The sequence below is a fragment of the Drosophila subpulchrella genome, chromosome 2L (assembly GCF_014743375.2).
Source record: "Drosophila subpulchrella strain 33 F10 #4 breed RU33 chromosome 2L, RU_Dsub_v1.1 Primary Assembly, whole genome shotgun sequence".
NCBI lineage: Eukaryota > Metazoa > Arthropoda > Insecta > Diptera > Drosophilidae > Drosophila > Drosophila subpulchrella.
Window position 1 is genome coordinate 16,466,441 of NC_050610.1, and position 15,898 is coordinate 16,482,338.

Sequence of the window (15,898 nt, forward strand, 5' to 3'; positions counted from 1 at the left end):
TACGGTCAGTTTCGCATTTCAGCTGGGCTAATATACATTCAAATCAAAATTCGTATATAAAACACTAATTATAATTGCCTGAAGGAGTCTGAAAAGTGGGTGGCATGAATAAATTTCCCGAATTTCATTTTAATGGCAGCTTAATGTAATTCATTTTATGCATAATGACATTTTCCGTTCTGCTCGCTGCGTGGCATTGTAATGGAATTTGCATTGTGGCATCTGTCGCCTCGGTGCCCACGGGGTGTATGCGTATTTTCAGTTTTTGCAAAGCTCCCGGGGTGAATAAAGGATTGTTGAAAAACATTTTTACCTCCACAATGCAGCTACAATCCGCGAAAATTATTCCAGTACATATGCTTAAATGCAAGGTGGACAATAAAATTCTTAAACAATCACTGAAAAAGGCTTTAATTTGAGTAAATATGCGCAGGAAATTCATCTTCCATTGGTTGCTGTGTTTCTTTCCGCTCGAGGAGCAAACATTGACTATTAATAAAACACTTCTGCATCTTTCCAGGCATCACGTTCTCGGCTCCGGTCCAGTGCACATCCATCGGGTTTTCCATGCTGGCCGACCAGATGCAGATAGCCCCGGCGTGAGCACACACACACACATCGGGCAGGAAAAGATATAGCTACAGAGCCACAGCTACGGACATATCGTATATTTCCCAGCCAAATGTATGCCGGGCGGGCGACACAATTTGCCAAAACCATCAGCAGCATGGCGTGCAGCATTCAGAAACAACCTCAGGCACCACCATCGGTGGATCCTGGCACGAGTGGAGTGGAGCGAGTGGGCGGAGGACGAGGTGGTGGCCCCAGTGGAGCTGGCACCGTTCCCTCCACACCGAAATCCACCAAGTCCGCCCAGCCGAGGGGCTCCCTGCCAACGGATGTGAGCAACCAGCCACCGTTGGAATTCCAATGGCCACCGCCCGTTCCGGTTTCGATTCACACGAGCAACTTGCGGCTGAACATGATGAACCAGGATCCCAAGGACCTCCATACGGCCCGGGCAATCATCGAGGAGCTGCGCTCCAAGGTGCGATTCCAGACGGAGCACATCATGAAGTGGCGCAAGGCATATGCTATGCAGGTGGCTATCAAAAACAAAAATACTGATCAGTCATATGGTTTATGTTTAATACAAAATATTTATTTTTGAAAATATCCGCTTCTCTCTCAGAAAAGAAAATCTTAAGAGCATTTTCATCTTCATTTCAAGAACGTTTGTTCTCGAATAACTGAGAACAAGAATATTTAAAAAGAGACCATTTGACTTTGTCTTAATTTAAAACGTTTCTGCTTAAAAAATTGGGAAGACGCATTTTGAAACATAGATTATTCAATATTTACTTTTTTTCAAGAATAATTTTTCTTGAATAAGGTAGAAGTCGATTTTTGTATAAAAGGTTTTTTTAACTTTTGCTTGTTTCCATTTGACCATTTGACTTTGTCTTAATTCAAAACGTTTCTGCTTAAAAAATTGAGAAGACGCATTTTCAAACATAGATCATTTAATATAGTCTTTTTTTCAAGAACGATTCTTCTTAAATAAGGAAGAAGTCGGTTTTTTATATAAAAGATAACTTAACTTTTGCTTGTTTCCATTCTCAATTCTTCTGGCTAGTCAGTAGTATTTAAAGATTTTTTAAAACCACTAATCTAACCCAACTCAAATTCATAATTTCGCCACAGGTCCAGCAGCACTATCGGTATCAAAAGGAGAAGTCAGATCAGATGAACTCGCTCACCTCGCAACTCCTGCTTTTGGAATCCCGGCTGAAGCGGAAGCAGAAGCAGATTGCAAGCCTGTTGAACCACCGGGAGTTGACCATTCAGCGACAGCAGAAGATTATCGACACGTTGTCCTCACGCCTGGTGGACCATGGCCTGGAGACCATCGAAGCCAGCTATGCCAATGAACTGGACTCCCTGAACGATTCCGATTCGGCGGTGGTGCTGGAGGACATCGACTCGGACAGCCCGATGACCCTGGGCACGCGCCGCAAGAGCAGTGGAGCTGGGGGATTGGGTGGGGTGCTGGGTAGCGATGGTATTACCATAGTACGCTCCATATCCGATGCCATCGAAACGAATCACAATAAGTATGGAGCGGCCAGGCGAAACAACTGTTTTTTGAGACGCCCCGATATCCTGGAAACGGTTTACTCCGTCGAGGAGGATCCCGAGCCCACCACGGATGTGGCAGAGAAGCGGGACAAGTTCAAGAACCGCTCGGACAAGGCCCTCAGCTCCAGCTCGACCGAGGGTCAGATAGATGCCGCCAGTCCCTCGGCCGCCGACAAAGCCAAAGAGTCCTCGCCAGTCGACGGCGGACCCACTATTCCACGACGCCAATTGGGAGCCCTCAAGAGGTCGCCCAGCCACGATTCACCCTGCACCACGCTCAGTGTCAAGGTGCCCCAACTTCAGCCTCCATCTCCTCCTCCGCCATCGGCTTCGGGAGCACAGGAACCGCTCAACGGAAAGAACCAGGTAAATGGAAACTACAAGTTAATGTGCTCTTAGTTTTTAATTCAAGATTAATTTATTTATAAGAATTAGGGTGTCCCATTATAAAAATGTATATAAATTTTCATATGATTGGGTATTTGGCAGAACTCTTTATTGGTCCTAAACAAAAATCTTGATCTTATTTTATAATTTTTTGTTGGTCCAACCTATTTTCAAAAAACATACTTTTGTTTATTTTTATGACATTTTTAATATAAAATCCGTTTTTAGTTTGCCTACTTTAAGAGAAAGGATTTTTTCAAACTTAAAATATAATAATTTTAATAAATATTGTTTAAGGTTTGTTCCTCTTTTGAAGAGTTAAATCAATCAATAAAATTTAATTTAAAGTAATTAAAACTAGTATTCCAAATAAAGCGAAATTTTGTTGTTTTCTTTTGTTAAAATGTCTTTATATAACATCCCAATTCTTAATTTTAAAGTTATTAATTTATATGACAACTAAAAAAATAAAGGAATATTTTCTGCTAATATAGACTTGCCCTTTCAGGTAACTAACTACAACCGGGTCATGCTGAACCATCGCTCAGTGACGAAGCCCAAGGACGTGAAGTACAAGCGCATCAACAAGGCCAAGTCCAAGAGTCTGGAGGAGTTGCGGGGGCGTCTCAAGAACCTGGTGGAGCGGCCTCCGGGATTGGATGGTGGTTACTCCGGCGGCATGATGCCGCAGACGGCGCAGTCGTATGCGTGACATTTGCAGCAGCCGGACGAGGTCGCCCCGAGGTCAGCGGTGGAGGAGAGGAAAGGTCAGCCGGAGGAGGAGACCGCCAGGCAGGGAGGAGCTCGTCCGCGGAGGGAAAGCGCGGAGCCAATGACCTCGACTTTGACCTCTGCTGCCCAGGAGCCGCAGGCTGGCAGACATGGCTTTCCCAAGAGGTCGCTGACCCTGCCGCGCATACTGGTGCCCCGCCACTCGACGGCGGGATTGGCCAGTTCCAGCGGCGGGGGCGGCGGCGGCGGCGGTGGGCGTGGCGGCTTCTAGCAATTAAAGAAATTTTTCATACGCAATTGTGATAAAAAGTAAAAACATATTCTTCCTCCGTCTCTGTGCTGTCCATTTTAGTTGCTTTAACATGATTCTCTTTTGTAACATTTGTTTCCTTGACATTTATCCTGAGCTTAGTTTGGTAAACTTTGCATTTAAATAAGTTTAGTTTTAGTTTTAAAAAACGGAACTGCATTTTAACTTAACATTACACCTAATTTCACAAGCAAAATAAATAATTTTTTAAACTTATTTCTGTCTATGATTTCTTAAACTTAACAAAAAAGCGTATGAAAAATTTCGCATGTTTGTGGTTACAATCGTAAGTGAAATATTTTACATATGAACGGAAAGTGTACTCGAGGACAATATTTCAAAATCCCAGAAGTTGAATGGTGAGTAGCTCCAGTCAGTCCCAGAATTGTGGGTGAAAATAGGCTAGAAAGGATATTATACAAATTTACTCATGGTATTACTAATTAGCAGATAAGAATAAATACATATGTATCTGTAAGCAAAATGTTACTTGTTAGTCTTATATTTTCCGCAAAATTTAAGAGCTTTTCTGAACTATTCCCCACACACATAAAGCATTCAAGCATTTCGGCAAGCTTTTGAAAACTGTACAACCAAATACATTAGAACGTATTTCTCTATTGATATTCGACCTAGTTGTAAGCTCTACTCCATGGACTGTCTTCTAGATAACAGAATTTACAATTGATCATAAATATTTAGCAGTATATTTTCTTACTAACTATTACTAGCTATTTATAAAATATTTAATAACTTTAATTAGCGTAAGTGAAGAAAAACATATTTTATTTTTGCGTTTTATGAAGATTATTTTGTAACTTGTTATCGACTATTGGGGTCCCAAGGGACCCCAATGTCCTAAATGTCAGAAGTACCTTGAAAACTCGTAAAATTACTGTAACGATAAAAATCAGCATAAATATTAGAAAATCTGTTAGAATCTATTTTGGTGTGAACTTTGACAATGGCTGCTATCAGGTCTCAATTATGAATAATACAAATATTTGAAAGCCAAATCAGTACAATGCTTGGACAGGTGCAACACATAAAAACTATATACTCGGAAATACATAGATCATATAATATCAATATGCAACTCGGTGTTTCAGTGAATGTCCTATAGCAACAATACGTACCTACATGTGTGTTATCTCAAAATGCAGCTATAAATCGTTAAAAGAACATATTTCCAGGATTTTACTACTAGAATTTGCATACGTAATGTGAATAAAAGCTATATTTACAGTTATATGTAATTGGTAAAATAAAACTATTAAATTCCTGAGTCAATTTGGACGTTAATTTAAATATTATAAGCCGATTGTTGCAAATGCACTTACAGTGTATTGGCCAACAACCGTGGGTAAAGCGTGTTATTCTGAATATAATTGTAGTAAAACTATGAATAAGTACTTTTGGCAGAAGCTAAAAAAAGTAACTTAGTTTTAAGAACGTTTATCAACAAGCCAAACGCTCTTTGTTACTCAAACATTCCTTGTAAATAAAAGATTTCCTTCATATCATATTCCCACGGATAAAAGACTATTCAAATATATTCTTAAATTTAATTTCAAGTTTAAGAATTATATATTTACACAGTAATCAAGAAGCAGTAATTGTACAAATGATCATGAAAAATTTGAGTCTTCGAATCTGATTAGTTTACGCTATAAGCCAATTTACAAATGCTGAATATAAAAATATATATTGTCTCAATCAACATACCGATTCTACTGGGCGTTAAACGGATACACAGTAGCAAGCGATTAGCCTAAGTATATGCTAAGATGTGTAATTTATAAATCTAATTGTTAATGTTATTTGTGTGTATGCAAATTATTACTAACATTCGGCAAGACGGCATCTTTTTTCCTAGCTAGCTTAATTAGATAATCGTACGCGAACGAACATTAATGGCCATTAATTTGCTCACTCTACGAAATTCGAATAAACAATACTTGAGATATTTTCTACTTGCGCTTAATAAAACAAACTAAACCTAAACCAGCTGAGATTGTTTGGGCAGGGGTCTTTTGGGATCAGTCTGTGCGATGATCAGTCTCCATCGAGCAGCGATCACGGAAGCATGGCGAGATCAGAGCGCAGTTCGAGGCTTCTTATCGGCATTACTGGCTGGTCCCTGGTTCTCGGCCTTATCTGCCTGGTGAGTGAGTGAGTTCAAGTTGATTGGGATAGTGCACTTATTGATTTTCGATTACCAGACTTTGGCAGACCCAGTCTCAGACCGTAACCAGACCACCATCGCGACAAATACAATTCAGGCGGTGGAAAGACTCTTCAATCGGGTTCTCTTCTCCACCACAGAGAATGCCCGCCAAAGAATTCCCCACCTTCCAGCCAACGAGACCATCGATAGGCAATACTTCGAGGAACTGGACCTGATTGCCGGAAACGAAGACTACTACAGCACTGCGTACTATATCTTTGCCTGGATTAACAGCGATCTGATGTATAATAAAACCCCTGATAAACTGCTCGTCGAAGTTCTGCCAGGCGAGAAGATCGCAATTCGGAACTTTTTCGACAAGGTCAAGCCGTTTCTTACGAAATATCTGCGAACCAGTCGACAGGACAGGTCGGAATTGGTTGCCAATATCACCCGATTGGCCACCGAAACCGATGACAGTCTGATCATGTCCTATCTGGAATTTCCCCAAACCCTCAAGGGGCAACTTCCTGAGCTCCATTTAATGGACTATACCAAACTGGCACAGGCTCTAGTACAGGGCGTGGCTAGGGGGATTTGGACGAGTTTATAGTTAATATCTTTAAAATATAAAATATACAAATACTCAACTCAATGTAATAAAGACAAGTTATACAAAAAACACAGTCGTTGAAATATCTTGTATGCTTCCAATGACACGAGTCGCCTGATTTTGGAAAATTAAGAAAATATCTTTCCGGGAATTGGCTTAATAAGCGCTTTGCTTTAACTTCTCAATGAAAAGTTCGTGTTTTTATCCGGCATTCTAAACAAAGATATAAACAGAAACGTGATATGAGAAATAGCTAAGAACCTTATAATCAAAAGGAAGATGTTTTTCTCCAACCGAAAATTAAAATTCAACTGGGCAGTATTCGTCTAAAACGTTCTTATCACGCTCAACAAATTTCGAAGACTGATTACAGTCTACTGTCAATCTCACGATCACTGGCTATTTATTAAAGAGGCGTTTTCGGTTTTGTTTACAACTTTGTGAAGTTATGACGTGTTAGAAGAGGGTTTATAAAAGGAATCCGGAATAGTGAAGTTTACTACAGTTTGAATACAATGGCTAGCAGAACAACTTGGACTTTTCTTTTCGCATTTGCTGCTTTGCAATCAGCGGTAAGGTCCTTTGGTTCTTAATATCCCTTTAGTCTAAGGATTTCGGTCTAGTACAGCTCGCAGCACCCGCGGCAAATAGACATCAGTTACAATATGAGGTGACCAACGAACTCTTTCAACTGGTAACAGATGCTTTGGAAGAGCTGAGAAATGTTTTTCAACTGGTCATCGACGAAGCTGAACTTATTTTACCGCCGGATTCGAAAGGTCTCATACTCACGGAGCTTAAAGAATTTGTCAAGGTGTTGGACACCCTGGATTTGGATGATTCACTTGAGCTGAGCATTCTGGAAGATGCTCTGGAGGAAATGGAAAACATAATTGAAATCGCAGACAGTAAAGAATTCGAATCTGAGGCGGACGAGGTTGTCGTTCAGTTATTTATACAGCACGGTGGGGAAGACTTGGAGCAGATACTGGAGAGAAATTTGGAAAACACCCTGAAATCAATCGAGCGAAAGGTGGAAAATTATATGAGCACATGGTCTGACAGTAGATTGGTCAGAAATTCCGATTTAGTTAAGCAGTTTATGGACTTTAAGAACGAGAGGGACGTCTTTGAGAAGTTGGATAAGTTGTCAAATTCTGATTTCATTTAATAAACTATATAATGTTTCTCAATACATTAATAAAGAAGTCACCAATTTGTTTTTTTTTAAGTCCCATCTATGAAAATGCATTTATAAGCCAGCCAACTGGTTCCCTACTTATTTAAGCAATCGTTATCTTACGCTATACATCAAGTTACTTAATTCCCGGAATTGCCCTTTGGAAAGCAGATGCCAACTATCTATGAAACTGCTTAATTTAATAATACGGATTCCACCTATTGAGAATGCAAATACAAAGACGAGTAATCCAGAGATCATCGCTTGTGCTATCACGCTCCCCGTGGGCTAAAGATTGATTACGACTTACAGCCGATCTCACGATCACTGACCATATATATACAGGCTGGTTATACCCTTGCAGAGGGTATATTGATTTCAGTCAGAAGTTTGCAACGCAGTGAAGGAGACGTTTCCGACCCCATAAAGTATATATATTCTTGATCAGCATGACTAGACGGGTTGATCTAGCCATGTCCGTCTGTCCGTCTGTCCGTCTGTCCGTCCGTTTCTACGCAAACTAGTCTCTCAGTTTTAAAGCTATCGGGCTGAAACTTTCCCAAAAGTCTTATATCTTTTGCAGGTAGTATATAAGTCGGAACCAGCCGGATCGGACAACTATATCTTATAGCTCCCATAGGAATAATAGGAAAAAAAAATTTAAAAAAATTATATCTTTGGTGTTTTTTAGCATATAACCTTCTAAGCTTGGAAATAACATTTTTTAATTAGTTTTGAATTTTGAATTAAATTTTATCGAAATCGGACGACTATATCATATAGCTGCCATAGGAACGATCGGAAAATTTTTGGAAAAATAATATGAAACAAATTATAGCTTCGGTGTTTTTCAACATACATATAACCTCCAACGCTTGGAAATAACATTTTTTAATTAGTTCTGAATTTCGAATTTAATTTTATCAAAATCGGACGACTATATCATATATCTGCCATAGGAACGATCGGAAAATTGGTAGGAAAATAATATGAAACAAATTATAGCTTCGGTGTTTTTTGACATATTGTCTTTACTATTGGGAATATTATTTTTTGTGTTTTTTAATTTAATAATTATAGCTGCAACGGTATATAAGCTTCGGCTTGCCGAAGCTAACTTCCTTTCTTGTTTTTGTTTACAACTTAGTGCAGGGATGACTTACAAAACACGGGAGTGTTATTGTAAACGTATTGGTTTTATTAAAAGTTATTAAAAGTTACTTTTAGTTTCTTAAGATTTTACAAAACTTTTATGATCTTTAATAATTTTTCCATTCTTTCGATAAAAATAAATATTTCTTTTTTCAAAAAGGTAGAACAATAGTCAGGCCTTAAGCTAGTAGTTTTAATTTCAAAAACTCATGCTTTGTCTCATGGCAAATAATATTTATATTAGACAGTCAAGTCATTATTGATTATGCTAATCTCAGACGGCCTCAACTAGTTATACTTGAAATCGGAAATCTTCAACTATCAGCCATTTGCTTATATTACGAAGTACAAGTTTAAGCAACATACTATTTAAAAAGCTTTTTGAAAAACATTTCTTAAAAGTTACGGAATGAAGATCCCATTCCATCTCGGGAGTCGTACACACCCCGCTGGATCTGTGGAGGTCCTCGGCCATCCGAGGTGTAGCTATATGACTCAGAGCGGAAGAAGTTGTCCGGAGAGCCCCCGGAACCATTTGGGCCACTTCGACCAACGGACATACTGGGACCTCCAGAAAAGAGGGGTACCATGGATCCTCCCAATACTGTAGGGATCTGCAAATATATCATTAAGATTTTTGTAAACAGTACTAAAGTAATAGTATTTACCGGGCGAGGTCCCCAAGTACTCGAAATTTGGTCGCGGAACGGCGATTCAGGAAAAGATGGAATTCCACTGTCACGATAAACAGGTGTTCTTGGAAATGGTCTATTGTTGAAATTGCTTCCCCTGGGATCTGCACTGTAATCCGTTTGAAATGTGTCTCCGTATTTAGGTGGCTAATAGAGTTTGGTTATGAATAAGTGATTCTACTGTTCAACATAATTAAATTACACTTACAGAAAACCTTGGAGGGTTCTCGGGATATTTAGGTGGCTAAAAGAGTTTAGTTTTGAATTAGTGATTCTTCTGTTTAACATATAATCACACTTACAGAAAACCTTGGAGCGCTCTGCGGATAGATAGGTCGGTCTTGAAATGGGCTGTTTCGGATGGGAACGTCTTCATCTTCATAAGACGCAGTAACTTCTTCCACTTCTGCGCTAGATCTCTAAAAAGATAAATAATATAAATTTATTTAGTCAGTCATTCAGTTATACTTTTCATTTGATCTCACCTCAAAAAATTCGATACCACCTCGCAAGGCGGTGCCATTTCCGCCATTTGAAGGCGATCTATCAGAATTGGGCTCATTGCTAGATCTCTCGCCCACGGGCTTGAAGAAATCCGTCGGTATATTGGATGTATCTCGACGAAATCTTGAAAGGGTGTGATTTCCACCCTTTACCAAAGATCTATCATGGGCTGAATTTTCGCCCACGGGTTTGAAAAAACTAGTGGGTATACTCGATGTATCTCGGGGAGTTCTCACCTGAAAATATTGATTATTAGGTACAGAAAGTGGTGATTTAAGATTCCGTTTCCGAGCGACTCACCTTGACCTCTGGAAGTGTGTGGCAAAGCTGGAAGATTCGGGAAGCATTGGATTACAAATTCTAGAACTTGCCAATTACAACTCACCCCCTCAGCGATCAACAGACAGCCCAATAGCACAATTTGGAGTGGCAACATCTCGCAGATCTCGACAGCTACTTACGTCTCGAACTTCCGACGATCGACAGAACTATGAGTTGACTAGGCGGAATGCGCTGCAATTAAATGCAACGACGATCTCAACCCGTTCGACTGGAAAACACAAGGTGAGATTGTCGGGGCCCGGGGTTATCAGCCTGGGGAATACACGACAGGGAAATCAAAACCAATAAATTTGTTCATATGCGCAACTCAGCAATTATCATTTTTCCGAATCTAAGAGCCTGTAATCTTGCAACTAAGAAACTAGCGAAAAAACAATAAGCTCAACCTTCGTCCACAAATGATTATTACATAGATAAATGATACAACATAAAATTGCACTCGACTTTTGGAGCCTATATTAATATGTCTTAAAGTTCGGTAAGTTTAATTTAATGCCATAAGTATTACAGAAAAGAAAGATAGATTCTACCCCGTCTTCAATGTGATCATTAAAAAACCAGTAATTATAAGTTAAAGAGTGTTTAATAATATGCTAGGAAATAATTATATAAATTCAACAATGACTTTCATTTTTTTTTGTTTTTTTAAGATTGTTGAGTTTAGAGTATTAGTACCGTCCATAGCCATAGGACGAACCATATCCGCCTCCTGGTCGGGGGAAGCTAGGAACAGTAACCACTGGTCTGCGGGGAACCAAATAGACCTGTGGGTAGCCAAAGCCAGGTGGCTTCAGAGCCACATCCTCCTCTGCACCCTCTTCGCCGGACTTGTCCTCGGGCTTATCCTCGCCGGAGTCCTCCTCGTGATGGTGATTGTGATTGTATCCAAAATTGGGACTAGGTCCGTATCCTGGTAGGCGTGGCTGGTAAATTGCCGGTGGCGGGTAGGGGGAGTAGGGGGATCTGAAGTTCGGATAGGCGGGGTATCCACTGGGCTTTGGGGATTCCTTGTCTGCGTCCTTGGGAGTGTCTGAGGTCTCCGATGGAGGAGCAATTTTGGGTCCCGCGGGGGTGAAGATCACTCCAGGCTGAAGATAGGGATACTGAGATGGGTAGGGGTGAGGATAGGGATAGGGATGGGTATGAAAATGAGGATGGGGATGGGGATGGGGATGTGGTTCGTGCTTGTGAGGCTTTGGGGTCGTCGTAGTTGTAGTTGTTGTGGTCGTCGTAGTTGTTGTTGGGGCAGGTGTGGTCGGTTCCGGAGTAGTGGACTCTGGACGGGCAGATCCATCGTTGCTCTGAACCAATCCTTCGTCCAGCTGATCCAAGCCATCATTGGGAGCAACGGTTCCCTCACCTTCCTGCTCTATTTTAGGCTCCTCCGTGGTGGTAACTGGTTTCGGAGTGGTGGTTTCCGGCTCAGGAGTAGTGTGCTTCACTTTCTTGTGCGGATGGGGAGGATGAGGCTGGTACTGGGGAGGATGGTGGGGCTCCGGCATGTGCGTATCATCGCCCATCTCCTCATCGCTATAGACCGAGGCATCGATTTGTTTTTTAGCCTCCTCAAGAGTCAATTGGGCGTAGCTCAGCGCCAAAAGCTAAAATTAAAATGCATATTACATTAATTAAGGCATGCTTTTTTGGCCTGGTCAAGATCAAGTACCCACCTGGCTAATTAGCAATAGCTTGATGAACATCTCCATTGATTTACTGCAACTTGCAAGGGCCAAGCGAGAACTGATTGGTGTTTGCCGGTCATACCGAACTTATATAGCTCCAGAATCGCCCACAATTATGGAAATCGTTAAGCCCACAATTACACTCAGCCCGGAGCAATCAGCTCTCTATCAGCTATCTCTCTCAAAAAACCCGATCAGCATCGCATCAGGTGTTGGATGCGTCTGCCCGGAATTTCCCAGACTGCGTTCGTAAATTTAAGATCGTCATCTATCAGTTGGTCACAAAGAGAATTGGTGCTGGTTCTGCCCGTAAAATCAGGCAGCAACACACCTCCAATCAATTTTGAACTGCTCTAATCGATTGAACCTGCGCAGCAGCTATAAAAGGTGGCTTTGCCCAGTCGTCTCTTCTGGTTTCGACGAACCACATATATGTGTCAGGTGTGACGTTAATATGGCGAAACTTGAACTAAAACTGGTGAGGGCCAATGGGGCATTTCCTCTGACTTTTGCACATAATCGGATACATTCTTTGTTCTCAGGTCGGAATTGTTATATTCTTGGTAGCCGCTCTTGAGGCTCAGGAAACCCCAGCGACTGAATCATCTCCAGCCACGCAAATAGCAGGGGCAACTGAAAGCAGTTCTGCCGGAGAAACCACTAAGGCTGGGACAGAGTCTACTGGATCAACAACCGATTCCCCAGATCATAATAGTACTGATACCACGGAGAGTCCCACACACCACAGCTCAGAGCATAATGGAACACATACTGCGGAAAATGGTGGAGATCCATTCGTCAAGCCAGGGAAACATAGACCAGGTCCACGCCACGTAAAAGCCCACGATGGGTTCCACAATTTAAGGACGGAGAAGAATTGGGCTCACTGGAACGACGCCTTCACCACACCCACTCCCTAACTACCCTATATGATTTAAAACTTTTAATTATGTGACTTCACTTTGATGATTATTTTAATAAAACAAACTCCAGGATAAGAGAAGACTATTTTATTTTTATATACATTCTCTTGAGGTTATAAATTTTTCAATTTGGTATAGTGTGGTATAGTATACTTCAACAATGGAGGCACCCTATACTGTATTCCTTAGAACTTAAAACATGACGAATTTAATTAGATGCCGGAGAATTGTGCCAAGATGCGGTTGGTTTTTTGCTGTTTGGTAAAATATTATTCTAATGAAAGTGAATGACAAATAATATTTTTCATTTCTTTAAAAGTACCTTCTTCTGTGCCAGCAGACAGTATTTTCGATGCGGAAAGTGCGCCATGCAGTGGCTCACGATGGATTCCACAATATTGAAAAGGAAAGACGCTGGAGAAATTGGCCAGCACGTGTGAGGTCTCATCATAAACGACATAACCCAGTCTAATGGATACCAATGTCGGAATCGCACGCGATCATTATTTTCCCCGTTGTTAAAATCATTCGCAGTGCAATAAATGTCTCAGAACTCGACGAACAATGGGAAACGGAAACCTTGTCCGTCTATATCTATAGATCACTGATTAATTGATCATTTTAAAAGTTCCGAATGCATAATTGATAAAACTATTAACATTTACTGACTCGCTGAGAATATTTCTCTTGACTACAAGACAGTTTCTGATCTAATTGTTGCTAATCCAGTGTCTTAAAAGAAATTACTTTTGCCAATAAATATCTCTGAACTTTCCAGTTAATTAGTTACCGAGTAAGTATACGAATAATTTACTAGAAATCCATTAGTTCTATTCACATTTTGAAATCTTACTTAATTGTGATTTCACGTATGACTAAATTTTCACTCAATAAGTGACAGTCATGGGATCAAGGTTTAACATTTTGGGGATCCTCGTTTGCTTATTGATTCTCCTTGTCAACGTGGATGGCAAAGGCAATAAGAATCACTCGCACAACGACAGACAGCGTCATCTTCGTCCCCACAATATCCATAGACCTCCCTATGAGGGTTACGAGTGGTACAAACAGTGAGTAATGCATTTGCCCAAGCTGAGGCATACACACCAAAATTTGCACTTTCTTCAGTTATAACCGAGATTCCGATTCGGAGACAAGCGCTCCAAAAGAAAAGATATAGAAACAATATAAATCCAGGCCCGAGGTTGTGAATAGAATGAGGTAAGCTGAGCAGCTCTCCAAATGTTGGTGATGAAGGAACCACTTTTCTTTCAGGGTAAGACGAGCAATGTACCAAAAGGAGCCCAATCGACTCAGAACCTGAAACCAGTTATTTTAAATTTTAGGCATTTGTACAATCCCGAGTTTGAAAAGCATTCAGAAGCCCGTCGCGCTTTAATTCTTTTAAAAAAGGACGCAAGCCTCCAAGCACAGACGTCCCGAACATCATCACCGCTAAACTAAAATAATTGAATTTGTATCTTATAAGTGTAGAAAGCATTGCTCTAAAACAGATCCTTGAGGTTGGTTTCCCGGAAGAAACTAATGACTGACCCAAGATCATTCAGTTTAGGCAGCAGCCATAACTTTAATTTCGACTATCTTGCTTCAACTTAATACACATAGACGTCGGCTAACTTAATCACACACAATAGCGGAATTATTTAAAGATAGCGCACTTAGTTCTTCCACTTCTTGTTCTCGTAGTCCCACTTGGAGGTCAAACCGGTGACGGGGTTCATTTCCAGGTCGATGATGCGCTGCAGCTGGGCCTTCTGGTGCTCCTCGTCGAAGGTGACGGGCAGCTCATCGTAGACTGAAAGGAAGACACGGTATTTAGCAAATGGACAACCATGAACGGGATCAATCAAGGCTCACCGAAGAGGTTCATCAGCACGGCCACCCAGATGGCGGCGGCGGAGAAGAGGAGGGCAACGCCCAAGTGGAGTTTCCACTCGCCGGTACCGGCCTGGACCTCGGCGATTGTCTGGCAGAAGCTGGCGCGGTACAGGGCCTTGATCTCCTCGGGGCTGAGCTTCTTCCAGTCACCCTGCTCCTTGGTGCGCAGTGCGTTGATCTCGTTGGTGGGCTCACGGAAACGCACGGCGGGCAGAGGGTAGTCCACGCGATCGGCGTAGCAGGCGGTGCCGTTCCAGCCGTAGCCGACGATCTCACGCTTGCCGATCTTGTCCAGAGTGTGGACGGCGGCAACGCTGCCAACCTGAGCGTTCTTGGGCAGCTGGGAAGCCAGCTGGCGGAGCACAGCGCTGTTGATCAGTCTGAGGGCCATCTTCTGCAAAGGACCATAAGGATTGTTATGAGTTGATAAGGTGGTAAACATGGAATATAGGTTATAAGTTAGCTTAGTTAGTCCTTAAGGTAAAAGCTATATGATCTCTGACCCATTGAAGATGAATTCTTAGAATAGTCATAAAACATAGTGTAGGTATATGATCCCCGAAGTAGATAATTCTAACACTCAGTTACTGAATTTGGAGACTTTAGAAATTAGTCAGGCCTAATTTCTCACGGGGTCTGCGATGGGATATAGAGCCCATTGGGTTGTAGGTTATGTAACAGCTGGAGGACTACGTGATGAGTTATTAAATCCATTTCCATAATCCCCGATTGATTAGACCGCCTAGTAGACCTCGGCGCCATATATTTTCCTCGATATCGTGCTGTTATTGGCATAATATCCGCATAATTCTCCCATTTTTCATTGCCATCACAGATGTTGTGTAATCGGTGGGCGGTCGCATCTCCAGGAAAACCGCTTGTAAACCGGTGGCAGTGGAGATTTCTATTATGTCATGGGATGTTCATAGCCCTTATCATTTATAATAGCTTTAAGCTCACTAATGTTTGCTAAATTCCGAAATTTTTAATAATTTTTACACTTGTACCCACTTTTTTTGACTCGCAACTAGTGTGACCGCGGAATTATAGATAGATTATACCGTCCAACTCTGAGAAAAATACTTTAATACCATTTACAAATATACCAAAAATATTCTGTAAGCGGCCACACTAAGAAATAGCGAAATCACCTTCCTCATTTAGCGGAGACACAAA

General features: G+C 41.3%; 8 protein-coding genes across 10 annotated transcripts in view; 5 read left to right on the plus strand and 3 right to left on the minus strand.

The window, feature by feature from the left end:
* The window catches only part of LOC119547071, a 46,050-nt gene extending 42,266 nt beyond the window's left edge, over positions 1-3,784 (plus strand). The window contains exons 4-6 of one of the 2 annotated variants that reach the window (XM_037853756.1): positions 521-1,102; positions 1,705-2,505; positions 3,035-3,784. In XM_037853756.1, the coding sequence (XP_037709684.1) occupies positions 683-1,102; positions 1,705-2,505; positions 3,035-3,238 (1,425 nt within the window). In that variant the 5' untranslated portion in view covers positions 521-682 and the 3' untranslated portion in view covers positions 3,239-3,784. Of the gene's footprint in view, positions 1-520; positions 1,103-1,704; positions 2,506-3,020 lie in introns of both variants that reach the window. The other variant, XM_037853758.1, reaches the window with a different exon arrangement.
* Positions 3,785-5,577: 1,793 nt separating this feature from the next.
* On the plus strand, positions 5,578-6,410 carry LOC119547072. Its single transcript, XM_037853759.1, has 2 exons — positions 5,578-5,732; positions 5,791-6,410. The coding sequence occupies exons 1-2, from the start codon at positions 5,655-5,657 to the stop codon at positions 6,346-6,348; spliced, it is 636 nt and encodes a 211-aa protein (XP_037709687.1). The 5' UTR covers positions 5,578-5,654; the 3' UTR covers positions 6,349-6,410.
* Positions 6,411-6,813: 403 nt separating this feature from the next.
* On the plus strand, positions 6,814-7,549 carry LOC119547073. The gene is made up of 2 exons (XM_037853760.1): positions 6,814-6,920; positions 6,977-7,549. Exons 1-2 carry the CDS (start codon positions 6,864-6,866, stop codon positions 7,517-7,519), a joined length of 600 nt encoding a protein of 199 aa, XP_037709688.1. The 5' UTR covers positions 6,814-6,863; the 3' UTR covers positions 7,520-7,549.
* A 1,210-nt stretch (positions 7,550-8,759) lies between these two features.
* On the minus strand, positions 8,760-10,409 carry LOC119548539. 2 transcript variants are annotated; one of them, XM_037855833.1, is made up of 7 exons: positions 10,262-10,407; positions 10,177-10,203; positions 9,858-10,112; positions 9,675-9,791; positions 9,581-9,616; positions 9,349-9,519; positions 8,760-9,294 (listed from the first exon to the last, which is right to left on the minus strand). In XM_037855833.1, exons 1-7 carry the CDS (start codon positions 10,310-10,312, stop codon positions 9,076-9,078), a joined length of 876 nt encoding a protein of 291 aa, XP_037711761.1. In that variant the 5' UTR covers positions 10,313-10,407; the 3' UTR covers positions 8,760-9,075. The 2 variants fall into 2 exon arrangements, with proteins under 2 accessions (XP_037711761.1, XP_037711762.1); XM_037855834.1 differs by lacking the exon at positions 9,581-9,616 and having other exon boundaries at positions 10,262-10,409.
* Positions 10,410-10,782: 373 nt separating this feature from the next.
* Positions 10,783-12,042, minus strand: LOC119548333 (adhesive plaque matrix protein). The gene is made up of 2 exons (XM_037855523.1): positions 11,889-12,042; positions 10,783-11,819 (listed from the first exon to the last, which is right to left on the minus strand). Exons 1-2 carry the CDS (start codon positions 11,922-11,924, stop codon positions 10,887-10,889), a joined length of 969 nt encoding a protein of 322 aa, XP_037711451.1. The 5' UTR covers positions 11,925-12,042; the 3' UTR covers positions 10,783-10,886.
* A 161-nt stretch (positions 12,043-12,203) lies between these two features.
* Positions 12,204-12,889, plus strand: LOC119548334 (cell wall adhesin EAP1). Its single transcript, XM_037855524.1, has 2 exons — positions 12,204-12,378; positions 12,443-12,889. Exons 1-2 carry the CDS (start codon positions 12,355-12,357, stop codon positions 12,818-12,820), a joined length of 402 nt encoding a protein of 133 aa, XP_037711452.1. The 5' UTR covers positions 12,204-12,354; the 3' UTR covers positions 12,821-12,889.
* A 161-nt stretch (positions 12,890-13,050) lies between these two features.
* Positions 13,051-14,472, plus strand: LOC119548201. The gene is made up of 5 exons (XM_037855331.1): positions 13,051-13,084; positions 13,143-13,616; positions 13,719-13,893; positions 13,952-14,044; positions 14,099-14,472. The coding sequence occupies exons 1-2, from the start codon at positions 13,061-13,063 to the stop codon at positions 13,293-13,295; spliced, it is 177 nt and encodes a 58-aa protein (XP_037711259.1). The 5' UTR covers positions 13,051-13,060; the 3' UTR covers positions 13,296-13,616; positions 13,719-13,893; positions 13,952-14,044; positions 14,099-14,472.
* On the minus strand, positions 14,387-15,805 carry LOC119548200. Its single transcript, XM_037855329.1, has 3 exons — positions 15,734-15,805; positions 14,702-15,116; positions 14,387-14,639 (listed from the first exon to the last, which is right to left on the minus strand). The coding sequence occupies exons 2-3, from the start codon at positions 15,111-15,113 to the stop codon at positions 14,503-14,505; spliced, it is 549 nt and encodes a 182-aa protein (XP_037711257.1). The 5' UTR covers positions 15,114-15,116; positions 15,734-15,805; the 3' UTR covers positions 14,387-14,502.
* Positions 15,806-15,898: the final 93 nt, after the last annotated feature.